Here is a 25,851-nt window from a genome sequence, read left to right on the forward strand (position 1 = left end):
TGTGGTGACTGGATGGTGGTTGGTGGTGGGGGGTGTGGTGTGGTGACTGGATGGTGGTTGGTGGTGGGGGGTGTGGTGTGGTGACTGGATGGTGGCTGGTGGTGGGATCTGGTGTGTGGTGACCGTGGATGGTTGTTGGTCATGGGGTGTCTGGATTGTGGTGACAGCAGGTGGCGTTCTGGGGTGTTTGTAGCTACTTTTTGTCCTCATCCCCATTTGTCCCCTTTCCCACACAGAAGCTCCCCGGGGGCTCCCGGGCTTCCTGTCGCCATGGGGCTTGGTCACAGGTGGCGCAGCTCTGTGTGTCCTGGTTGGAAGAAGCATGTACCCAGCCCTGGGCCGGGGCGGGCAGTATTTGTGGCTCACGGCCTCCCCTCTGCCGGCAGGTCTCCACCCTGACGGACCTCCAACCATACATGCGGCAGTTTGTGGCCCACCTGCAGGAGACCAGCTCCCTGAGGGATGCCGTTGTCATCGAGCAGGTCTGGGCACTGCCCCACAGGGTTGGGCACATGCTCCCAACGGCGGGTCCTCACTTGGGGTGTTGCTGGGGTCATCACCAGACTGTTGGCTCTGGGCGGGGTAGGGGGTAGTGAGCTGTCGTGGGGCTGTGATGAGCCGTGTGCCTTGGTGGAATCCCCAGCACGTCCCACGCTGAGCTGTGCCACGCTCTGACAGTTGCCACGTTCCGGCAGCTGCTTGCATTTGACCGCACGGCCTCTCTCCGCTCTACAGTGGCTTCATTCATGATTTGCTAAACATCTTCTCTGTCAGTGTGGAGCTTGAGGCCAAAGGAAGCGTGTCTCTCTCCTTTAGGAGGACAGGCATGTTTGAGCTGCGCCCGCTGGGCTGACTTCTCTGTGCTGGGTCTGCTCACGTGGCTCTGTGGCTCTTTGCAGATGCCTCTTTAGCCCTTGCTCCACTTATGGGACATTCATGTCCACTGGGTGAGGCTCACAGACCTTTGGGCAAATTTCCTTTGCTCCCAGGGTGGGGATGAGCAGGGCGTGGGCTTCTGGGACCCAGACCCATTGCTGTCTAGGCTGCGGCAGCATGTGTGGGTCTGAGCCCAGTGGATACACAGTGGCCCAGAGGGTATGTTCTTCGTCACACACTGTGCCTAAGGCCCTCTGTGTCTGCAGAGACTCGGCCTGGCCAGCCCATGGTGGCCCTACATTCCAGCCTAGCCCTGCACTTCATCACAAAAACTGACCCCAAAAGGGACTTGGGGTCTTTCTTGGCCACAGTCCTACCTGTCTCTGCGCCCACCGCTCACTCCCGTCTCCCGTCTGCTTTCCCAGAGCTCCTCCCTGAATGAGGCCAGCAGTGGCCTCTTCGACGTCTTCCTACGCTTCTTGTGCAACCACGTCGTGAGGATCGGGGGCAAGTGAGTCGTGGCGCATGGGTGCCGTTGCCGGTGGCGGGCGGGCGGGTTGGGCTTCTGCCCACCTCCCTCCTTTCTGTTTCCTGCTGCCCTTCTCCAGGGGGCCTCTGGGGTCTCCTTTTCTGGCCCCCCCCCACCCCCTCTGGCTCCCGTGCTGGAGGCTCCCGAGGCCCCAGGAACATGGCTTGGCTGGCAGCTGCCGGTGCAGAGCAGAGGCCACGCGAGGCCTGGGAATGGCAGGCTGGGTGTGGACTTGCCCCTGTGCTGAGGACGAGGGGCCTGGGGCACGTCTGGGTCAGGTGTGCAGCTCAGCATTTGAGCCTGTGGCTTGTCAGCTCCAAGTTACCAGAGCTGAAAACCCGACTCTCACGCTCTTGTATCCCTCAGGTACACGAGGATTTTATCTGGTTTTTATTCGTGTCCCTGTCACGTGACCCTGCAAGGGCACGGGCTCTCCTCTTTAAGACTAGACTTCCCATCTGGAAAGTGGGGGCTTGACCGTGTAGTTTGCTCCTCTTGGGTGCCAGTGGGCAGGCGGCCTGGGAGAGCTGCCATCACACAGCCTCTGTGCCCAGGGCCTCAGCACGTCCCCTGGATTTTAAGTGAAACCACGCACCTCCCAGCAGGCGTCTGCCTGTGGCCACACGTGCCCGGGGAGAGCAGAGGCCTGGAGGAATTGCCAGCACAGTCAGGCTGGACTGCGGAGGCCCCTCTCTGGGATCGTCTCCAGCAGACAGATAGCCTCAGAAGCATTTATTCAAAAATATAACTGTTAATTGTTGCATTATAAGTAATCACTCATGTTATTATAAGCAATTATAATATTTATTAAAGTATAATTAGAAATATTAAAAAACTGATTGCAGATGGCAGCAGAGGGAATTTTGACCAAGGGACATGTGTGCCCGTGTGTAAGTGGCACCCAGGCCACAGAAGCCACTGGCCACGTGTTACAAGTAAAATTTCAATGCTGCAAAAGAAATTGCTCTGGAAGATAAGTCCTCTCAGCAAGGCAGTTTACTTCCTCATAAGGGTGCGGTGCACAGATGGAGAAGAGTGACCGCATGCTTGGACAGGGGAGGAAAAGGGGTATTTATTAAAAGGAGTGACCAGGGTCGCCCCTGCTGCTGTGCTGTTCCCCTGTTGGCTAGGTTAGACCGCACAGGCTAGACTCATCCCGATTGGCTGTTTTAAAGAGAGCAGGGGTCCGAGCTGGAGTGGCAGGGTGGGTGGTTTGGTGGGAAGGACAGTTACAGGCAGGTCAGAGCAGGCGACCGAAGCAGATGACCCGGATGAGTCAGGATGGAGCCAGGGGCCGGGGGAACAGACGTGAACGACTGATTAGAACCGGTGGAGAAAGTTGTTTCCTGGAACTACACGGAAGTTAAACTTTGCAATTGAGAATTAAAGAATAAGAGAGGTGGACATACTGACGTACTGATTCTTGAAAGAGAAACTTGGGGTTCACTGTATCTAACAAAAGTTACTCCTCAGAGCGGCCGCCACAGGACTCCTTTCTGGCTGTGAATTTTACTAAGATGATCGAGTCACATGCTGTCAGGGTGTGGCAGGGGAATGTGAGGCGTGACTGTCTGCTCGTGCCCTGACGGACAAGAGGCGGCTGTGTCTGTCCCGTCCCTAGGACACAGACAGGCCCGAAACTCACATCCCCATTGTGGTCCAGTTTGCCCTCTGAACAAAAACATCTTCAAAACGTGTTGCCCCAAAAACCAAGAACAGAGAGTTTCCCATCCTGCCCGCCCACAGGGGCACATCTGCATGCGTCGCCGCGCTGGGCTGGCCGGACTCCTAGAGTTGGTGCCTCTGTGTGAAAAGCACCGCCCTCCTGCCCATCAGTGTGATGTCTGCACCGATGAGGAAAGCCTCTTTTTTTTTTTTTTTTTTTTTTTTTTTCTTTTTGAGACGGAGTGTCCGTGTTGTCTGCCCAGGCTGGAGGACAATGTCACGATCTCAGCTCACTAACCCCTGCCTCCCAGGTTCCAGCAACTCTCCCGCCTCAGCCTCCCAAGTAGCTAAGATTACAGGCACCTGCCACCATGCCTAGCTAATTTTCATATTTTTAGTAGAGTCAGGGTTTCGCCATGTTGGCTAGGCTGGTCTCAGTCTGACTTCAGGTGATCCACCCACCTTGACCTCCCAAAGTGCCGGGATTACAGGTGTGAGCCACTGCGCCTGCCCAGAAAGCCTGTTTTTAAGGTGACCACATACAGCGCTCCTTGAAAATAACGGGTCTTGTCTCTGCAGGAGGCCTCAGTGTCTCTTAGCAACAGGAGTGGGCGTCCTTCGAGCTCCAAGGACAGCCGAGGGTCGTGTGGCAGGTGTGTCTCCCGTGTGCACCTTCACGTTCCGAGGGCCTCTTCTGCTCTGTTTGTCAGAAAACACACCCCTGGCGTCCTTGTTTGTCTGCAGAGTGTGTTTCGTTGGTCATTGTAGAACTGGGGAAGGTTGTCTCCATCTGCACACAGCTGCTCAGTAGGGCTGTCGGTCTCTCACTGTGGATACATTCCCTGAAAAGACATGAGGCCAGGTGAGCATTCCTTCCAGGTCAAGTGTCTGTTCTGTAAATAAACTAAGATGTAAACCACTTCACAAAAGAAAGCCCTGATGCACCAGAACAAGGATGTGGTCACACCGATGGCTGTGTCTGCTTCAAACCATCCCAGTTCACAGTGAGAGACTGGGGCGCGGGGACTGTGTGCGCATCTTAGGTGCCTGCCAGCTGAATGGTAGACACGTTGGTGTGTGGGGCGCTCTCTGTGTGAGTGCGTGTCTGCGTGTTGCTCTGTGTGAGTCCAGCACCCCCACTTGCCCGACTCTGGCCTGTGTCTCCCCCACCAGGTCCTACGTCCAGTGTCAGGGGATCCCGCAGGGCTCCATCCTGTCCACACTGCTCTGCAGCCTGTGCTACGGCGACATGGAGAACAAGTTGTTTGCCGGGATTCGGCAGGACGGGTGAGGACGGGGCGGGACGGTGGGGACGGGACAGGACGGGTGAGGATTTGGCGGGCAGGACAGGTGAGACCTCCTCTTTCCTGGGGGCTTGGGTGATGGTTGATTTGCTTTCGTGGCATTCAGTGTTAATGTTTGTGGCGCTCTGGAGGCCATGACTTTTCCATCTTGAGGCACCAGGCAAGGTTGCAGCCCCTCCTTGGTGGGAAGCCGCTGGGGCGGGGCAGCGCAGGCGTGCTCTGTGGGCCCCATGTGGACTCTGTCCAGCAGCCGTGTCTGCAGGCCTCGGCAGGTAGGAGGGCCACTGCCCTGTGTGACGAGCTTGTGAACTCAACACCCAGGAAGCACACCAGCTTCCATGACATCCACTTGGGTTCCTTGAGGTCCTCAGGGAGATGGGTCTGGTGCAGCCTGAGGCCCCAGGTCACCCGGCAAGCCCTTGACAGGTGGCCTGGGCTGGGTGTGTCTTCAGCCCATTGCCCATCCCACTCTCATGGGGTCTACACCCAAGGACGTCTCACTTCTAAATGTTGGGCCAACCTAATGTGGTTCGGCTCTGCTGCTCTTGTTGATAGCAGTGACTTTTTTAGTGAAAATAGGCAGACAGTTAGTGAAGGATGCGTCGGGAAGCCTGCAGCCACAGGGCCATTTCTCTTGAAGTCTGGGTTTTTCTTGTGCATCTTTTAAAACTCTGGTTCTAATCATAGCACGTACGGTGGATCAAGGTTCTTTTTCATTAAGATTCAAGTTCTGGGTTGAAATAAGTTTATGTCAAAGAAACAAAAATGTCTGGTACACACAGCTTGCTCTGGGACCCGGAGGGAAGTGTCCTCCAGCTGACGGCACACTGGTCGGCCCTCCGCAACAGGACGCCTGGGTCCACGGCCGCAGGCGCCAGGCTTGGGCTCGAGGGTGACTCTGATTTGCACACGGTGCACCGTGCCCAGCTTCCTGTGGACAGGGTCTGGGCCTCGGGTGACACTGAGAACCACAGCTGTCACGCTGGTAGAGGGCACCACGCAGCTCAGAAGGGGTGACGTTCCCAGCCCAGCACTCTTACTGTCTTCAGCTGCTTTTCCCTGAGTCAGAATTGGGGTCGCACCAGACGGCCGCCGTTCATCCTCAGCTGGTGCTGAGTCGCACGAACACCGTGTGCTTGTCATAAGTAAGGAATCGCCTTACGGTTAACTGGAGAGCACGTCTGTTGGAAGGAATTTAAGTTTTTTATTGAAGCGCTTTGGAGAGTGTCACTTTATTTTGCCTGAGTAGGTTGTTTGACGCTCAGTTCCTCACGGAAGGATAGTACACACGAGGTGTGAAGTTAACCTTGCCCGTGCGTTTCCCTTGTTTTAGGCTGCTCCTGCGTTTGGTGGATGACTTCTTGTTGGTGACACCTCACCTCAGCCACGCAAAAGCCTTCCTCAGGTGAGGCCCGCATCGCACATCCCTGTGGACCTCCGCGGCCCGTGGCCTTTGCAGAGCCGAGCCCCCGCCATGTCCTGCCCCTGGCACTGCAGCGTGGTTTCTGCCGAGTCCTCTCTTTGTCAGTGCTAGATCCACAAGAGCAGAGGTGCTTGGCCGCGTACCCAGGCCTGGGGACGCAGGGCCGCCTTCGGGAGAGAGCAGGCCCCGGTCCCGCGGAGGTGCACGCGGGTTACGCACACACCGAGCGCAGGTGGTGCTGGCTCCTGCCGCTCTTTGGAAAGTCTTCAAGCGTGGCGGTTCCTGGGGCCCCCGTGAGACCCCCAGGTCTGTGCAGGGGAGTGCGCCCGAGCCTGTGGGGAGCAGGACCTGCCGAGGAGCTTGCCCGCCGAGTTGGCTGCAGTCATGTTTCCTCGTGGGGTGGTTTGGGATCAGCAGCAAATTCAGATTTGTGGTGCTGTCCTGAAGCGTGGAGATGGCTGGGGTGGGTCTCAGAGTTGACTTTGTGGCTCAAACTAAAATCAGGCACAGGAAGCCTGGCCTTAGCGCAGGGATTGTCGAGCGTGGTTTCCCTCGACGGCACCACCGTCCCCCCAGTGCTGTTCTGGGTGTGAGGACACGCCCCGCGCTCTTCAGCACCATCAGTACCGCGGCCCAGAGCACACAGTGAAATCACAGCAGGCGACGCACATTTAAATCCACTAAGATTCACTCGGGACCAACTGAGGGCTTAGGAGTGCTCAGGCCAGTGAGGGGACGGAGCAGATGGGGACGCTGCTTCTCTTGTGGCAAGTTCCTGAGGGTACGGGCCAGGGAGGTGGCTCAGCATGTCTGGTTGGGGCCCTACCCAGGGCAGGACCCCCAGGAGAGGAGTCAGCAAGCATGGAACAGGCAGGGGTGGCTGCAGGGAGCTGGGAAGGCACCAGGGGACTGAGCAGCCGGCTGAGGTCCCAGGTCCAGGCCACAGGAAGGGCAGTGGGACACCCAGGCCCAGAGCAGAGGGTGCAGGAAGAATGGGATCCCCAGAGCCAAAGCAGTAGTCACAGGAAGGTCAAGAGGATCCCCAGGGCCTGAGCAGAGGCCACAGGAAGGGCAGGGGGACGCCTGGGGCCAGGGCAGAGGTCGCAGGAAGGGCAGGGGACGCCCAGGGCCAGAGCAGAGGCTGCTGGGCACGGGGCGGCTCCCTGAGATGGGTGGGTGAGGCTCATGACCCAGTGAGGGAACCTTCTTGACGTGAAGCTGGTGATTGGTGTTGCCCAGCTCACAGCCCAGCTGGGTCCCCTGCCTGGGCAGGACCTCAGAACCCTCCCCTGTGCGTCTAAAGCACAGCAGATGCCTTCAGGGCACCCAGGAGAACAGCAGAGTCTCGGAGGAGGAGTGACGCGGTGGGGACGACGGGGTCGCTGGGGTTGAGTGACGTGGTGGGAGTTTCTTGTTCAGATCTTAGTCTACCCCAGACCGCAGATGAGTCTTTGTGACAGGATGGTGGCCTTGCCATGGGGACACGTGAGATGGACCATCACAGGGGCCTCTGGGGCTGCACCTCCCGTCTGAGTCCTGGCTGTCCTGGGTCCAGGCCAGGTTCCTGCGTGCACTCACCTACCTGTCCTGCACAGGAGACAGGGCAAACACCCTGAAGTCCGGGGCAGGGCTGGGTCCGGGCTCCTCAGAGCTTCTGCCAGGCCCAGCACCCCACTCCCCAGCACCGCTTCTCCGGGGTTTTCACAAGGGCGTCAGGGCCCCTCCTGGGTGACGTTGCCCCTCTGCCTTAGGACCCTTGTTCAAGGTATCCCTGAGTATGGCTGTGTGGTGAACTTGCGGAAGACGGTGGTGAACTTCCCCGTGGACGATGAGGCCTTGGGCAGCGCGGTGTTTGTCCAGCTCCCAGCCCATGGCCTGTTCCCCTGGTGCGGCCTGCTGCTGGACACCCGGACCCTGGAGGTGCAGAGTGACTTCTCTAGGTGAGCGTGCCTGGCTAGGGGCAGAGCCTGTGCCCGGCGGGGCAGATGGTGCTGCAGGGTGGTCCCATCTACCCCTGCTTCCATGTGGGGCAGGCACCTGCCAAACCCAAAGGGTCAGGGGCCACAGGGTGCCCCTCCTCCAATCCAGGGCTGAGCAGAAATGTGTCTTTTCTGTGGGAGTGAGGGTGCTCACAAGGGGAGCCGTTTTCTGTGCTGTTTTGGTGTAAGGAGATTGTGCACCAGCCCCAGGAGTGCTGTATCCTCCGAGAGCAGTCTGGATCCAAGCCCAGAGCTAGTGAGGCCCTGTCAGGTGTGAGTCTCTCCACCATAAGGACACACACTCCGAGGCTCGTTCACAGCCCACGGGATGCCATGAGTTCATGATCATGTGTGACACATCGGGACGGGGCTGTTGTGTTTGGGGGTCTCTGTACAAAATGCTGGGGTTCCATTTTCCTTGAGCCCAAGAGCTCATGGCCCCACCTCAAATGCAGACACAAATGGACTGAAGTTGAACATAGATACAGAAATCTGTGTTGTTCCTTTTATGAGTAAAAAGAATCAACATTCCCAGCGGGACACAGTGGCTCACACCTATAATCCCAGCACTTTGGGAGGCTGAGGGATCACTTGAGGCCAGGAGTTTGAGACCAGCCTGGCCAACATCTCTACTGAAAAATAGTTAGCTGGATGTGGTGGCACACACCTGTAGTCCCAGCTGTGCGGGAGGCTGAGGCAGGAGAATCACTTGAACCTAAGAGGGAGAGGGTGCAGTGAACCGAGATCACCCCACTGCACTTTGGCCTGAGGCAGCAGAGTGAGACTGTCTTAAACCAGAAAGTATCAGCATTCCAAACCCGTGGACAGGTGTTTTCTTTATCCTGTCCTCTGTCCTTCAATAAAATTCACTGGTGCTGGGTTAGAGGCCGGAAATGGGGCCACCTTCCTTTAAAAGGCACAGCTTCATGGGAAGAGAAATAAGAAGTAGGTATTTGCTAAACCAGTGGTTTAAACTGGGGTCCAGTCATTCTGAGTGCAACAGTCTAGGTCTGGACTTTGCCTGTTTCCAGAATGCTCCCTGGGGTTTGCTTCATGGAGAGACAGCAGGTACAGACATCCCTTGTGATGTGGGAACGGCAGGTGTAGGCACCCTTGTGCATGGTGCCCAGCACATCCCTCCTGCAGCCCCCTCCCCACCAGGGTGCCAGTCCCCTGTGCCACCCAGAGTCCCTGCCTCCCTCTCCTGACCTCACCTGATCCTGGCCTCCACTGGCTTTGTCTGGGTGATTTCCAGATTTCCTGGGCTCCCAGCACCTCCACACCTCTCCCAGGCACCTCTGCAATGCTGGCCATACCAGTCAGCCATGAACCATCCACTGCTTATTTTGCTTCCCATGAAACTGGCATTTTTAAGGACAGGCACCCCTGGTTCTAGCCTCTGGCAAATATCAATGAATGTTATTGAAGGACAAAGGATGGATGAATGAGTCAGGAAAATGAGTCCTCCCTGAACACACTGACAAAGCCACAGACACTGGTACAAGACAGGTGGGCATCAGGGAATCAGATGTGGGTTCAACACCAGAACATTCCATGCTCCCAAAGGCCGCTTGGTCAGTGTGCCTGCTTGCAGTTGTGGCCCTAAAAGCTCAGCAGTGGAGACAGTGGTTCAACGCATTCAGGGGGAACTCAGATCCTCCGTGTCTGAAGCATACAGCTAAGGCTTGAAGGACATCTGGGAGAAGAAAACAGGAAAAATGATTGAGAAAAGTGAAAAAGGAAGAGTGGTAAGATGGAAATTTCTTGTCCAGATTTTCATCTCCCAAACCACAGCTCGGGCGACAGAATGTGTGAGAATTAATGGACAGAACTATCTCTCATAAATGTGTGTTAACGTGGAGTGTGGTACAGCGGATGGAAAAGAGAATGTGTGTTTAATTTTTTTGTGAGAAAACTGGAAGAAAGTAAGTTGCGTCTTTATAACGTATACCAGAGCAGATTCTAGGTAGGAGAGAAGCTACGTGCAAACAACACTAGCAGCGGAAACAAGTTTCCCTGATTGGGTGCTGGGGAAGGACACACAGGGAGGCAGATGAAATCGGTGAGGAAACAGGCATTGCTTACCCTGCAGAGAAACTTCACTTGCCTGAGCCACAGTGAAAGTGGCCATTCCCTGGAGCATCCGTGTGTGTGACTGATTTCAGGGAGCCTGCAAGGTGCTGCACGTTCATCCTCACACTTTGTTCTCCCAATGACCTGAGACGTAGAGGACAGACTTCAGGGGAGCGACCTGCCCTCAGGCACCCCGCTGGCAAGGGGTGCACATGATTGCAGCCTGGCCTGCTCCGGGGTCTCATTCTGCCTGAGGACTCCACACAGGTGAGGCCCGTAGGCTCACGGCAGGCCAGAGCCCAACGTCGTGTTGGGGGCGGCTGTGGAAGAAGAAACAGACATCTGATGCACACTTGGGAAGGTTCTTCCACCAGCGTCAAAGAAGTGTGTGTGAACCCGGCAGCAAGACCTGTTCCGCATGCTGGCTCCTTTCCTGGGCTTGCCGAGAGCCAGCGTCGGGGTGAGGCAAGCTGGAAGACTTTTCTGGAAAGCAGATTCTTTGCGTGGAAGTCCTTACAATGTCCTCCTGTGTTTTCCCGGTAATTCCATTTCTGAAGTGACCAGACGTCGTCTTGGGTCTTACTTGCCATTTCCAGTGCTCCAGGTGGCAGGACTTGCCACAGCAAGTTACAAACCTGCCCTGGTACGGGGCTCAGCAGGTGTCACGTATCACAAACCTTAGTCTGCCGTTAAACGTGTTTTTGAAGAATGCTTAATGGCACGAAACCTTTATTTCAATGTAAGAGTATTCAGAGCTGGATGTGAAGGAACACACCCAGGGAGCCTGCCGCGGATGCCACGTGTTTGTCTTTGGACACGACACACGGGAGTGAGCGGTGGCGAGGCCGTAGGGGACACCAGTGGGATGCGTCCATCCCATCCCTCTGGAGACACCCTGCATGTGCCACGTGCACTTCCTGGAGCCCTGTGTATGTTGCTGCCTGGTTCTTCCACCCCAGAGACTCAAGCACAGCGAGATTCCCCATGCCTGACTCAGTGTTCTCCCATGAAGGTGCTGAGTCATACCTGAGGGACACCCGGGAGCCGGGGTTCCACGATTTTTTATGTGTTTTTGGGTGGATCATGTGTAGATCTCATGAGGGCAGATAAGGAATGCACACACATGGCCATGCGAGGCTTGGATACACTCAGCACCACTAACCAGGTCCTGGTGGTTTGGTTGTGCAGGGTCCAGATGGGGGGTGTAGCACGTTGCGTCTGTGGAGTGGGCACCCAGCCCCCTTGGGCTGCAGTGCACGCCTCAGGCAGGACAAGGAGCAGGAGGAGGAAGGGAGGCTCTTCCCGGCAAACTTTGCGGGAGGGGCGTGGTGTGGGGGCGAGACCTGAGTCTGACGTCCCACTTTGTCTCAGCTACGCCCGGACCTCCATCAGAGCCAGTCTCACCTTCAACCGCAGCTTCAAGGCCGGGAGGAGCATGCGTCGCAAACTATTTGGGGTCTTGCGGCTGAAGTGTCACAGCCTCTTTCTGGATTTGCAGGTGAGCAGGCTGACAGCACAGAGTTCAGAGTTCAGGAGGCGTGTGTGTTACTGTGTGCACAAGTGTATGCACATGTGTGTGGAGTGCCTGCAAGTCTGAAGGTGAAGGTGTGGCTGCACGAGTGCATATGTGCACATAAGCGTGTGTACATGAATGCATGGCAGCGTGTGCACAGGTGTGCAAGGGTGCAGGTGTGAGCATGCACATGTGGATACATACCTGATGTGCGTGTGCATACATGTAGTGTCCTTGCAAGTCTGAAGGTGAAGGTGTGGCTGCACATATGAGTGCACATATGCATGTGTGTGTGTACATGAATGCATGGCGGCATGTGCACAGGTGTGCAAGGCTGCAGGTGTCAATGTGCACACGCAAATGCATACCTGACATGCATGTGCAGTCATGCGTGCATTTGTGTGAGGTGCATGTGTGCATGTGGGTGTGCAGTAGCAGGCATGCACATATGTGTATCCAGGGCCCCTCATGTTCACCCTGCTTGGTCCTCAGCACCACCGCCCCTCCTGAGACAGGGTCCCAGGTCTTGGGCTGAGGCTCTGAAGCTGCGGCCCTGAGGGCGTGGTCCCATCTGGACATTTGCATCCACCCCCTCCCTCCTGGTTCCTTCCCATCCTGGCCGATGTCCTGGCCGATCCTTGGGCAGACACCAGAGTTCTGATCACGCCCCCAGTCCCCCCCTGCGCCTCCCCGCTCAGCATGGTTCATGGCTGCCTGGTGAGAGCCAGGCCGGATTTCACTGGGAAGAGGGATGGTTTCTTATCAAAATGATCCCCTTTTTTATTCCGTTTGAATGGATGATAAAGCAAGAAATAAGAACTTAAAATCCCAGAGAGGTTTCTGCCCTTTCTCGCTCTTTCTTGGTGACTGTAGGTGAACAGCCTCCAGACAGTGTACACCAATGTCTACAAGACCTTCCTGCTGCAGGCTTACAGGTGAGCCACCACCGGGGCGGCGCGGGCCCAACCTCCAGGGACCCTCCCCGCCCTGCTCACCTCTGATCAGTGGCTTCACCTGGGAACTCCTGGGTTTTAGGGGTAAGGAGTGTCACGTTTTCGGCAGCGCTGCCCGCAGCGTGGTTCTGTGTCCGCATGGCTTTGTGTGAAGTGCCCATTCGGTCTCCAGGTAGTGGTAGGAGCTGATGTGGCCCCAGGTGTCCTTCCTGTGCCTGTGTGCTGCCCATGGGACTCGTGGAGGCCATCCTAGGCAGGACGGGCGTGGGGTAAAGAGATGTTGAAGGGGGTGTCTTAGAGGAGGCCAGGAAGGCGTCTGAACAGTAGGTGGGAGATCAGAGGCTGGAGGCTTTAGGGTGTCAGAGGGCAGAGGCCAAGATGGGTACAGATGAGGGTCGCCGGTCCCGCCCTAGGAAGGTGCAGCAGAGTGCGGCTCCCCACACAGCCCGGCCAGCTCCTGTGCTCTGGGCATGGCTGGTCCAGGCCCCCCACCAAGAATCAACGACTTTATCACAGAGGGAAGGGCCAATGTGTGGAGGCCCCTGGACCAGCTTCTGCCTGGAGTCAGTGCAGGTGGCAGGAGCCTCTGGGCAGCACCAAAGGGCAGTCAGGCACCACAGGCCTCCTGAGCCACTGGGAGCCGACTGCCAGGATGCCAAAGCCCCACCCCGTGTGGCCCGTCTCCTGGCTGCCCCTCCTCTCCCGAGCCACCCCTCCTTCCCCGGGCCACCCCTCCTTCCCTGGGCCGCTCCTCCTTCCCCGGCCGCCCCTCCTCTCTCAGGCTGCCTTATTTCTGCCTTCTCTCTCCTCTTGGGATCCTCCCTTGTCTGCTTCTCCCGGGCAGGTGCCTGGGCCCTCATGCAGGCTGCCTGACTCCGTTCTGGAAACTCTCAGAGTGTCCATGTCAGTGTGTTGGATACAGGCGCCACTGAGGACTGCAGACATCTGGCCCTTTGATGGACCCCACGGTCCAGCTGGCGTGCTTGGGGCCTCCTTGGGCTGTGAGGAGGTCAGAGGATGCTTCCCAGGCATGCGCCATGTGGCCTTCTGGGCCAGCCCTTGGGTCTCTGGGAGCCACTGCCACCTGCTCCTCCTGTACTCAGCTTTGTCCTCATTTCCCCACCAGGGTCACTGGTCCAGGAGCTCCCGTAGAGGGACTGGCTCAGGGCAGGGATGCTGGGTTCTCCCACCCACGTGGGGCCTGGGGTAGTCACTTGATTAGGGCAGCCCTGAGAAGACCGAGGTGTGATGGGCTGTGGCCACTTCGAAACACAGAGAGTCAGGTACGTGGGAGGCCCAGGAACCCTGTTCCCTCGACGCAGGAGTGGGAGAACGGAGAGCTGGGCCCCGATTTCACAGCAGTCAGGCTGCAGCAGGCGAGGCCGTGGCAGTCCCGGTGGCACCATGGGCGGGTGACTCCAATCTGCTGGGCTCAGCCTTCCCAGCCATGCTGGCTGCACCCCCACACGGGCCGGGGATGGATGCCTCAACCTCTGGCAGGCGGCTGTTTCTCCCTTTAGAAGAGAGCCCCTGGCCACGCAAGGCATTTCCCCTGCCTGTGCTGACCCCAGACCTCGGGCAAAAGCATTCTGGGCTGGCTTCTCTCGTTGCTACGTGGGGAGACTTCCCAGCTCAATAGTTACTGAGAGGCTGAGACCAGAGTGCTGGCTTGATTGGAATGATCTCAGGTTATTCCAGAAGGGGTTCAGGCAGTGAGACCAGGTACACAGGTGCCCTGATCACACGCACGTATGGGCACCTGTGCACAGATGCCCTGATCACACATATGAGCACCTGTGCACGGGTGCCCTGATCACACATGTATGAACACCTGTGCACGGGTGTCCTGATCACATGCACGTATGGGCACCCGTGCACAGATGCCCTGATCACACATATGAGCACCTGTGCACGGGTGTCCTGATCACACAGGTATGAACACCTGTGCACGGGTGTCCTGATCACATGCACGTATGGGCACCCGTGCACAGATGCCCTGATCACACATATGAGCACCTGTGCACGGGTGTCCTGATCACACAGGTATGAACACCTGTGCACGGGTGTCCTGATCACATGCACGTATGGGCACCCGTGCACAGATGCCCTGATCACACATATGAGCACCTGTGCACGGGTGTCCTGATCACACAGGTATGAACACCTGTGCACGGGTGTCCTGATCACATGCACGTATGAGCATCTGTACACAGGTGTCCTGATCACACGTGTATGAACACCTGTGCACGGGTATCCTGATCACACACACACATGAGCATCTGTGCACAGGTGTCCTGATCACACACATGTATGAGCTTGTGCACAGGCACCATGATCACACATAAGACACCTTGCCTGGGTGCCCTGGTCATACGTACACATGAACATGTGCACATGCATTTATGAGCACATGTGCACTTGAACTGTCTCACAGTGAGCAGGTCGATGCAGTCCTGCCCCAAAGTCCCAGGAAGCTGAGAGGCCAAAGAAGGAGCTGACAGGCCCGGTGCAGCGGCTCACACCTGTAGTCCCAACACTGGGAGGCCAAGGCGAGAGGGTGGCCTGAGACCAGCCTGGGCAACGTGGGAGGATCCCATCTCTATGACAAAGAAATAAAAGCCACCTGAGTGTGCGCTGTGCACCTGTAGTTCCAGCTACTTGGGAGGCTGCAGTGGGAGGATTGCTTGAGCCCAGGAGGTAGAGGTGCAGTGACCTGAGATCACACCACTGTATTCTAGCCTGAGTGACAGAGTGAGACCCTGTCTCAACAACAACAAAAAAGACGGACAAATGCAGATTCTTGGAAAGAAACACGTAGTAGGGACTTCACCTACACACACAAGCCAAGTCTGCGTCCCAGTGGCCATGAGACAAGGTGCTGGGTCCCTGCACTGTCAGTCCAGACCCAGGGCCAACGCAGCGCCGAGGCGGGTGGCTCAGCAGGGAGGTGCAGGTCATTGACTGCAATGACATCGAGGTTGTGTGACTGAGGGCAGGTGTACAGCGAGCACCTGCTGGTACACAAACAATTGATAAACTGGAAGTCTTAGAGGCCTTCCCGGAACACGGCTTAGTCAGAAGCATGGCGGGTTAGCATCCAGCATGGAGCTGATTCAGCCTCCACAGGTGTGTGCATTCATACAGATGGCACACAGAAACGTGCAGGGTACCTGTGCGTGCACTTGGACACGCAGGTACATGCACACGTGCATCCATGTGTGTGTACCTGTGCCCACAGGGAAACTCATGCCCGTGGCTTCATGCACACACACACCTCTGTACATGTGCACTGCCGTGCCCACGCCCACACCCCGGGCACCGTCTTGTTAGGTGGCCTGTCCTCTGATGTGTCCGCTGTCCCCCAGGTTCCATGCATGTCCCATGCCCACACCCCTGGGTACTGTCTCATCAGGAGGCCTGTCCGCCTCTCTGATGCTGTCCGCGCCCCTCAGGTTCCACATGTGTGCCATGCCCACACCCTGGGCACTGACTTGGTAGAAGGCCTGCCCTCTGATGCTGTCCACCATCCCGCAGGTTCCATGCATGCGTGCTCCAGCTCCCATTTCAGCAGCAAGTGTGGAAGAACCCGGCGTTTTTCCTGCGTGTTATCTCTGACATGGGCTCCCTCTGCTACTCCATTCTGAAAGCCAAGAATGCAGGTATGCGGTGTCCAGTCTCCATGGCAGCAGGGCCTGCCTGCTGCTGTCGGCGTGTCAGGAGACATGAGTGAATCAGGCTTAGGAAATTCTTACCCCTTTTCACATTGGGAAGCGGTTTAGCCGCCGGCAGGCCCGTCTCCGGTCCTCTCATGGGATGGGCAGAGCACCAGATGGAAGGGATGGGAGCTGCTGTCCTTCCCACCTCACTCTGCCTGGGGAAGTCCTGGGGGGCCTGGCCCCTCCTATTTCCTCTGTGGTGGGATTTGGAGGGCCTGGTCTCTCCTGTTTTCCTTATGATGGGATTCGGGGGTCCTGGCCCCTCCTGTTTTCCCCGTGGTGGGATTCAGCAGGCCTGGCCTCTTCTCTCTGCCCCATGATGGGATTCGGAGGACTGGCCTCTCTACCCCTTGGTGGGATTCGGGGGGCCTGGCCCCTCCTGTTTGCCCCGTGGTGGGATTAGGTGGACTGGCGTCTCTGCCTCGTGGTGGGATTTGGGGGGCCTGGCCCCTCTGTTTGCCCCATGTTAGGATTGGGCTGCCTCCTGTCTGTGGCGCTTAGGGCCCCTGTGCAAACCCAGGCCGAGGGCTTAGGAAGAGGCCAGGCCCAGGCCCCCCACCCATCTCAGGAGCAGAGGCCGAGCACAGCCATCACGGAGCTGCAGGCCCCCCTCTGCCCCCGGACACTTTGTCTAGTGTCAGGGAGGTTTCTGATCCATCTGAAATTCAGGCCACGTCAAACCTGCGGTCCTGAGTTTGACAGCTTCTACTTGCTGTTATTTCTGTCTTGTGGACATTTCACTTGGAGAAACTGAAGAAACATTTCAGCTGTGACTCCCGCGGCGCTTGGGCCAGGGCGGCTGGTGATGGAGCCCCCCGCGCCCCCCAGACCGTCGGGATGGGCAGCATTTCGGTGTCTCCCAGGAGGGGAGCTGGGCTGGGCCTGTGGACACCTCGGCCTCTGTTTGCCCTCCAGGGACGTCACTGGGGGCCAAGGGCGCCGCCGGCCTGCTGCCCTCCGAGGCTGTGCACTGGCTGTGCCGCCAAGCCTTCCTGCTCAAGCTGAGTCGACACCGCGTCACCTACGCGCCGCTCCTGGGGTCGCTCAGGACAGGCAAGTGTGGGTGAGGCCGGTGCGGGCACCCCCAGGCTCATCCTCCAACGCTGCACGCAGCACGGGCAGCCTCGGATGCTGCTGAAGTGCAGGCGCCCCCGGACCTGACCTCGGGGGCCTGGAGCCACGCTGGTGGTCCCATGTGACTAAATGCAGGTGTCCCCAGGCCTGGAGCTTGGCAGGGTCTGCGACTTCCCAAAACCCCTGCCTCCCATCTCTGGGGCAATGCCTTCCCACTCTTGGGAGTCTTCTGACCCCTGACCTGTGTCCTCTCACGGCCTCTGCCCTGGCTGCTGTCCTGATGCCCGCATGGGGTCCTGGGCTCCTCGGGTCTTTCTTACGTTCTCTCCTGCCCCACTGCTCCAGCTGCTGGCAGTCTGCTTGCCCTGGTGGGGGGTGTCCGTTCCTTCACTGGGGTTCCCACCAGCCAGGGCCACACGGTGCCGGGGCCCCGCCTGCCCGGCTGTCCGCATATCCCAGGAGGGCTGGGGGATGTCCCCTCTGGCCTCTCCCAGAACGGAGTCTGGCTTTGGCCCCGCAGCCCAGTCGCAGCTGAGTCGGAAGCTCCTGAGGACGACGCTGGCTGCCTTGGAGGCTGTAGCCAGCCCGGCGCTGCCCTCCGACTTCAAGACTATCCTGGACTGATGGCCGCCCACCCACAGCAGGGCCAAGGGAGGGCACCGGCAGCCCTGTCACGCCAGCCTCTACGTCTGAGGGAGGGAGGGGCAGCCCATCCCCAGGCCAACGCCGCTGGGCCAGCCCCTCAGGTCCCTGGGTGTGCAATGCAAGGGCGGCGCCAAAGTGCTCCTTCCTGTGTGGGGGGTTCCCTCCCTGGTGCCTCCAGGAGCAGAGCCTGCCCACCGAGACCCTCTCATTACTGGTGGGGGTGGTCCATCCTTCAGCTGCGTCCTCTTAGGGGAGGCAGGCTGCAGAAGCAGATGGTGGGTGCTGAGCCTGTCTGCACACAGCCTGAGGTCCATCCTGGTCCGGGGGCCTTTCTCATGTCCCCAAAACAGGGGCCCTTGGGAGGCCCTCAGCCCTCTGCACCCAGCCAGGCTGCAGCAGCCGGGAGCCTCTGGACCCGGGGTGCTGTCCTGGGTGAGGCATCCTCCTGCTGACCCGCAGCCGGCATCACCCAAAGTCCACTCCTGACAGGGCTTTCCCTGAAAGCAGGTGGCCGAGTCAGGCAGTTAAGGCCTCGTCCTTGCGTGCCCTGCGCCACCCCTGTGTCCCCATGCTGGCCCCGAGCCCTGAGCATCATCTGGCTGAGGCCTGAGTGTCCAGTGCACCCGTTGTCCTCACCCACCTGAGGCTGGTACTTGTCTCCACCCCAGGGCCAGCTCCTCCTCTCCGGGGGCCTGGCTTCCACTCCCCACACAAACAGTCCCTCACCCTGACCTCTGACCTCCACCCCGCCATCCAGGTGGAGACCCTGAGAAGGACCCTGGGAGCTCTGGGAATTCGGGTGACCAAGGGTGTACCCTGCACCTGAACGGGGGCCCCTGTGGGTCACACTGGGGGGCTGTGGGAGTAAAATACTGAATATATGATTTTTTTCAGTTTTGAAGAAAGTCTAATGTTTGAATCCTAATGTGCACTGCATAGACACCATTGTATGTGTTTACAGAAGCGTCTGTGTGAATGGGGTGATGGTTAGTGCAGACCCATGGCCTGGCTGGGCCTGGGAGGTTTCTGATGCTGTGAGGCAGGAGGGGAAGGAGGGTGGGGGGTAGAAAGTGGAGTCCTCACCCTGGAAGAGGGAGCAGTAAGTCCAGGCCCAAAAGGCAGCAGGGATGACGGGGGCCCCAGTCGGGGCAGCAGGGATCGTGGGGGCCCAGTTAGGGGGTTGTGGGGGATGATGGAGAAGCCTAGCTGGGCACCCTCCTCCCCTGCCGGCCTGCAGCCGTGGCTCCGGACATGCTTCACTGGGGCATACCCTCTGGGCCATCAGCATTTAAGGAGGCAGGGGCATGATGTCATCCTTTATAAAATCCAAGCTTCCTCCTCCTGAGCCCCCCAACTCAGGTTGAAAGTCACGTTCCCCCTCTGGCCATTCTCTTCGGAGTGGACCAGGTGACTCTGTCTCTGAAGGGCTGGTAGTGGGGCAGTGGAGGGTGTGGACCTGAGGCTTCCAGGTGGGGCTGGTGATGAGCCCTCGTCCTCTGCCTGCCAGACTTCTTATCTCCCCAGGCGGGTGCCAGGCACGCAGTGGTGCTGGACACATGTCCTTCAGCAGACAGAAGGAACTAGAAGGATTGCGGAGAACGGGAGGGGCGGTTCAGAGGGATATGGCCTGGGGGTGAAGAAACAGCCTGTCCTAAGAAGTCAGCTTGGGCTACCTGACACGAAGGCCCTGTGTAAGCGACTCTGGAGCCTTCCAGCAGGTCCGGGTGGGGCCTTACTGTATGGCCGGGGCCTTCTGAGTGCACCTTGGTCAGGGCTTCTGGTGTGAGCGCAGCCCAGACGTGCCTGGTGTCGGGGTGGGGGCTTATGGCCGCTGGATATGGCTTTGTTTATTATGGCTGCTTCGGGGAATGTCCGTGACCAAGCCTAATGTGTTTATGGTAGGCCCAAGTCCACGGAGCGTGTCGTAAATGCACACTGGCGCCTGGAGCCCCTGAATAGGAGCCTGAGGAAGGAGGGGCCCTTGGCAGCCAGCCTGGCGGCGCCTTTGCCCAGCAAACTGGAAGGGAGTGGCCCCGGGCCCTGTGGGCTGCCGACCTCAGTGGGAGGTTGGCTGGAACAGGTCGGGGCCTCCCGGGAGCAGAGGCCGCTGCTCCACACACCTGGGCTTGAATCACAGCCCGCAGGTGAGGACTCAGCTCTCAGTCCTCTATGAAGCTCCACGATCCCATTCTCCAGGTGCTTTTTGTTGACATTTCCCTCAGGATCACATGTGTTTTTGCTAAAGTATTGGACTCTTGAAAAAGGTATTTGCTTTGCTATGGTTTAACTCACTAAGCACCCACTTTTTGACTTGTCTCTTATTATTAGAGATGGATCCACTCTGTCACGCAGGGTGTGGTGCAGTGGCTGCAGCCACAAACTCCCAGGCTCAAGTGACCTTCCCGCCTCAGCTTCCCAAAGCACTGGGGTTACAGGTGTGAGCCACCACCCTTGCCTGGCACTTTTAAAAACCACCATGTGGGCTGGGCGCAGTGGCTTATGCCTGTAATCCCAGCTCTTTGGGAGGCCGAGTTGGGCAGATTGCCTGATTTCAGGAGTTCAAGACCAGCCTGGGCAACACGGTGAAACCCCGTCTCTACTAAAATACAAAAAATTAGCCGGGCGTGGTGGCATGCGCCTGTAATCCCAGCTACTCGGGAGGCTGAGGCAGGAGAATTGCAAGAGCCTGGGAGGCAGAGGTTACAGTGAGCCAAGATTGTGCCACTGCACTCCAGCCTGGGCAACAGAGCGAGACTTGATTTCAAAAATAAACAAACAAAAAACACCATGTAAGGTCGGGCATGGGGGCTTGATGACACCTGTCATCCCAGTGGTTTGGAAAACCAAGGCAGAAGGATTGTCTGAAGCCAGGAGTTTGAGACCAGCATGGGTAACCTCGGGAGACCCCATCTCTACAAAAAATTAGCCCAACGTGGTGTCCAGCAGCTGTAGTCCCAGCTGCTTGGGAGGCTGAGGTGGGAGGATCACTTGAGCCCCGGGGTTGTGCCTGCACTGAGCTGCGATTGTGCCATTTCACTCCAGCCTGGGCCCCAGAGTGAGACCCTGTCTAAAAAGAAAAAGAGAGAAAGAAGCTCGCTGTGTAGGCTGTCAAATGTCAGGGCAAAAAGAAAAGAAAAAGCCCAGCTCTTCCAACTTCCTTAGGCCTGAACTTCGTCTAAAGCAGCTTCCTTCCAGGTGCCTTCCACAGACAAGCATGTATGGAGCAAGGGATTCAAAACAGGAAGGGAGGAGAAGCAGGCAGGGTGGGGGCTGTGGGTGACGCCAGCCAGGCCCCCAAAAGGGAGTGCTGTTTTCCTGCGCCAGCCCCACGCTCCTGCCAGTCCTGCACCCGCCGCCGTTACCCTCCGTGTGGTTGGTGCCAGGTGCACGCCTGGGAAGGGTGCTGTGGTGCAGGGCGCTTCCCTAACCTTGGCGGGCTTCAGAAGCCCCGGGCACTTAGGCAGAATAACCGCCCCTCCCCAAAGATGCCCAGGTCCTTCTCCTGGCACCTGTGAGTGTGCCATCTGCGTGGTTGCAGGTGGGATTACGGCAGCCAGTCATCCAGTCTTAAGGTCATCCTGGATTATCTGGTGGGCCTGATAGGACCACAGGGGTCCCTAGAAGCGGAAGAGGGACGCAGGGGAGAGTCGGATATGGGACGTGAGGAAGACCACTGGCCACTGCCGGCTTTGAGATGGAGTAAGGGGCCCCAGCCAAGGAATGGGGGTGGCCGCTCCAAGCTGGAAAAGCAGCCAATCCTCCCCCATCCTGAGAGCACACAGCCTTGCCAACGCCTTGATTTCAGGCCAGTGGGACCCATTTCAGCCTTCCAGCCTCCAGAGCTGTAAGATAATGTGTTTGTGTTAAGCTGCTAAGCTCCAGTGATTTGTTCGGCAGCAAATGGAGCACCAGTCCAGGGAAATGATGACAGGGACGGTTCTCAGAATGAGACCCTCAGCCCACCCCTGGGCATCATGTGGGACAGCTCAGGTGGAGCTGCCACTGAGAGGGAGAGGAACGGAGAGAGCGGGGCTTCCTGCCTTCCTACATGCTGGCCACCTGGGCTCATGATGAAATACGCGTGCTGGGGCAGCGGAGCTCCTGTGCCTGTCCAGCTCCAGTGGCCGAGGCTGCTGCTGGGGCCCTCACACTAACGGGCAGGGATGGAGCCTCTTCACCCTGGCTCCAGGTTTGACCAGGGCCCCATGCAAGTGCAGGTCACCCAGGTTTGTGGAGCCTGGCGTTGGGGTTTGCTGTGGCCTGCAGGAGGGTCGGACTGGTCTCCACAGTGCCATCCGGATGCACATGTTCCATCGTCCATTCTCTGTAGCCCTGGAGGGCGAGTATCGGGATGGGCCTGGGCCTCACCTTCTCAGCCTCAGGCGGGCATGAAAGAACCAAGCCTTGCGGGAGGGGAGCTGGCTGGCTTTCTCCTCTCTGACATGGCATGAAGCCCTGGACTTGCCACCTGGAGTTCAGCGTCCCCAGCCCCCAGCGTGGACAGGAGATTCACGCTCCCTGGCGATGGTAGTGGGGTCCTCTGTCCTGTCCCAGGCCCACCCTTGGTGGGAGGGGTTGCTTCCCTTGGAGCAGGGCGGGCAAGTCCTGGGGCAGCTCCAGTGCAGACTGCGCCCGCTGTGACCTCCCGCCTCACGGCTCCTTCTGTGCTTACGTCCTTCACACGTTCTTCCCTGGTTCTTGTTGACCCCAGACTCTCCCCTGTGAATGAGTCCCATCAGGCTTTTGTCAACTGGGCCTGAACCTCCTTTTCCCATCAAATGCTCCCTGACTGGGTGCCTGGCAAAGCAGCCCTGGGTTCACCCCCCACCAGGAGCCAGCTCACCGGACAGCCTGCCCTCACATGCCTGCCACGGTCACAAGGGCTGTGACCATCTCTGGGGTTGGTTGGCCTCATTTGCAGCCAGCTTTGTTTCCAATTCAACACGGCTGCCCCTGAGAAGGGGAGCGCTCCTATGGGGTGGCAGGTCCTCCGTTCCAGGAACTTCTGGTCGGGTAATAGGAGCATTTTGTTCCTGTCCCGACACCGGTGTCTGAGAGACTGCCCCTGGGATGTTTTTCCCAAGGGTGAGGGACAAGTTGAAGGTGCCATGGGCGGGTGGTGGCCACAGAGGGTTAGCCCATCCAGCTCTGCTTTCACCACATGACCCTTGTCACCCCACCCACGTGGTGCTCAGGTCCCTCCCCAGCCCATGAGGCCTGAGCCCCTGGCCCTGAACAACCTTGGCAGTGTGATGGGGCAGATGCTGCCCTGCCTCCCTTTGGGGCATCCATGTGTCTACTCACTATCCACCTATGGGCCACCTCTGTGTCTCCTCCTTTTTACCCATTCTTATCCATGGCTGCCTCAAGCACTGGGCAGAGTGGCATTTTCTGGAGGGCTGAGGGTCCACTGTGTCCTCTGTCCCAGCCCCCCACCCCTTCCCTTTTCAGCAGCTGGACAAGGACTCCAAAGCTTCAGGGAGGGGCTGCAGGTGCTGCTGCTTCCAGCTCCCCCTACACAGAGTGCTGTGCAGAGCCCTGGTCCCCGTTAGGATGTGCTACACCCAAAAGTCTGATCTGGTATGGGAGCAGAGGGCAGCGGCCCCCACCCTGGTTATCTTCTAAGTGTGATAATGATGCAAAATGTGCCCTCGTACAATTCAGCGTGGCTTGTCTGCACCCCTGCTGCCACAGCTGCCTGCGTTTTTTTGTCCAGCGTCAGTGGCAGGACTTGCAGGCCCTGTGGTGTGTTGGGGATGGCGTCCTGAGAGCTGCCTCTGGGGACAGACGCCTTTTGGCAGCTGCCTGGGAGACACGCGCCTTCAGCAGCTCCTCTGCGGACACGCGCCTTTTGGCTACTCCTCAGGGAACACGCCCCTTTTGGCGGCGCTGGTTTCCGAACGCATCACTCCGCCTCCATCTGAGCTGGTGACACCGTAGAACGCCGCTGTTGCTTTGGCCTCTGGAGGCTTTCCTTTGGGGAGTCACCCTCCCTCCACCCCATCCTCCAGGCTCTGCAATCTGTCTTCCCTGCAATTTGATGTCTATACTCTGGGCGGGCATGGGGCGTCTCACCCAAGTCAGGAACCAAAAGGATTCTGGAATGGTCCTGGAGAGGCCCTACTTTAAAGAGCTGAGCAGTGCCGGGAGAGAGTCCTATGGATCCTGTGAACTCCTGGGTCCAGCAGGGCCTGAAGCCCACCCTGGACTTGGTCAGTTTTGAGAGGTGGTAAAGGCCATTTGGTGTGAGTTTGTTTTGTGTCGGTTACAATGGAAGAGGCCGGCTGGTAGGCCCAAGGCAAGGAGTTGCGGCAAGATTGTGAGGCTGGGTTGGGGGCTGCCAGACGTCCTCTGCAGTAGCCCCGCCTCACAGTGGACAGACTCCCTTTGTGACACGTTCATCCCCAAGTCCCCCTGCCTCGCCATGGGTGTGGGGGCATCATGAGTGCAGGACAGAGGGACGAAGTGCAGCTCCCCCTGCCATGGGCTCAGGACGCACTTGGGTGGGCAGCTCCCCCTGCTGTGGGCTCAGGACGCACTTGGGTGGGCAGCACCCCCCTGCCGTGGGCTCAGGATGCTCGTGGGTGGGGTGCACTCATTAGCGTTAATTGCGTGTTTAGCACTCAATTTCTGCAGGTGGGCAGCGGCGCACGTGCTTTTCCTTACTCTGGACCCGGCTGGCTGGCGGTGGGCAAGGACGATTCGCCACAAGAATGTGTGTAAGGGACGCTGAGAGCCGCCGTGGCGCCTTTTGCTGGGATTTTCAGCACCACGGACAGCGCCACCAGGCCAGGCGCCCTTTCAAAGGGGGGAGCAGGTTCCTTGGATGTTCACAGGGCCCCTCCCGGCCCAGGAAGCCAGGACCTGCGGGGCCTCCTTCCCTGTGGCGAGTCAGAGGCCCTGTGCCCAGGGCCGGCTCAGACCTGGTCCCTGGCTCCACGGTGCTGTTGCGGGGGAAGGAGGAGAGGAAAAAGGATGGGAAGGAAAAAGAGGGAGGTGGGAGGAGGGAACGGGGAGAGGGAGGAGGGAAGCAGGCCCTGGTAGCCGGGGTATTCCGGAGCAGGGCGGGCTGCACGGGGCACGGGTGACTGCCCCCCCTCCCCCCTGAGCAAGTTCCTGCCTGTCGCCCCTCTGCCCCAGGACAGCAGGAGACTTTTGGTGCCTTCTGGTTTTTTTTTGTTTTTTTTTTTTCCTTTTCTTTTTTTGGGATGGACTCTTGCACTGTCACCCAGGCTGTAGTGCAGTGGCACGATCTCTGCTCACTGCAATCTCTGCCTCCTGGACTCCAGCAATTCTGCCTCAGCCTCTCGAGTATCTGGGACTACAGGTGTGCGCCACCACACCCAGCTAATTTTTCTTTTTGTAATTTTAGTAGAGATGGGGTTTCACCATATTGGCCAGGATGGTCCCGATCTAATGACCTCGTGATCCGCCTGCCTCAGCCTCCCAAAGTGCTAGGATTACAGGCTTGAGCCACCGCGCCCCGCCTTTTGGTGCCTTCTTAATACAATTTGATAGTTTGGGGAAACAAATGTGGCAACCCGCAATGCTTCTCAGAAATAATATCGGGAAGGGTCAGCCAGACCGCAGACCCCAGACCCTGCTCCCAGGCTGGAGGACCGTCTGTCAGGGTACTCCCGGAGAGGGACCCGGGCCCCTGCCGCCTGCGCGCGGTGGGGGACAGCCCCCAGGGATGGAGGCCAGGTGCAGGCGGCCTCCGGAGCCACCCGGGCTGCTGCTCTTCCCCAGAGACCAGCCGGGCTGCGTTCCCAAGACTGACTCGGAGCCTGAACCTGCGAAGACCCCTGAGCCAGCCCTGCCAAGCGCAGGGCTCCCAGCCGCTGCAGGACGCTCAGGCCGCGGGCTTGGAGGGATGCCGGGGCCCTGCGGGACCTCCCTCGGGGCCGGCCTCAAACAGCAGCGTCGGGGGCTGGGTCTGCAGCCCCGCGCGGGCGTCGGGGAAGCAGTGACCACGCGGGCACAGTGGCATCGAGGCAAGTGGATTGCGTATTGGGGTCAGCCCTGTGGGCGGGGCTAAAAGGCCCCGCCCGCCACACAGACCCGCCCCCTGCGGCCCCAGCCCCGCCCATCCCGGGAGGTT

The 25,851-nt window shown here is 58.5% G+C and overlaps 1 protein-coding gene across 1 annotated transcript in view; it reads left to right on the top strand.

Moving 5' to 3' along the window:
* TERT (telomerase reverse transcriptase) overlaps positions 1 to 18,651 on the top strand; it is a 37,479-nt gene extending 18,828 nt beyond the window's left edge. The window contains exons 7-16 of the mRNA XM_017515934.2: positions 387 to 482; positions 1,302 to 1,387; positions 4,244 to 4,357; positions 5,708 to 5,779; positions 7,549 to 7,737; positions 11,221 to 11,347; positions 12,236 to 12,297; positions 15,850 to 15,974; positions 16,947 to 17,084; positions 17,626 to 18,651. Coding sequence (XP_017371423.1) covers positions 387 to 482; positions 1,302 to 1,387; positions 4,244 to 4,357; positions 5,708 to 5,779; positions 7,549 to 7,737; positions 11,221 to 11,347; positions 12,236 to 12,297; positions 15,850 to 15,974; positions 16,947 to 17,084; positions 17,626 to 17,729 — 1,113 coding nt within the window. The 3' untranslated portion in view covers positions 17,730 to 18,651. The remainder of the gene's footprint in view (positions 1 to 386; positions 483 to 1,301; positions 1,388 to 4,243; positions 4,358 to 5,707; positions 5,780 to 7,548; positions 7,738 to 11,220; positions 11,348 to 12,235; positions 12,298 to 15,849; positions 15,975 to 16,946; positions 17,085 to 17,625) is intronic.
* The last annotated feature ends 7,200 nt before the right edge of the window (positions 18,652 to 25,851 follow it).

This window comes from Cebus imitator, unplaced genomic scaffold (genome assembly GCF_001604975.1).
Source record: "Cebus imitator isolate Cc_AM_T3 unplaced genomic scaffold, Cebus_imitator-1.0 Scaffold567, whole genome shotgun sequence".
In the NCBI taxonomy this organism is placed as follows: Eukaryota; Metazoa; Chordata; class Mammalia; order Primates; family Cebidae; genus Cebus; species Cebus imitator.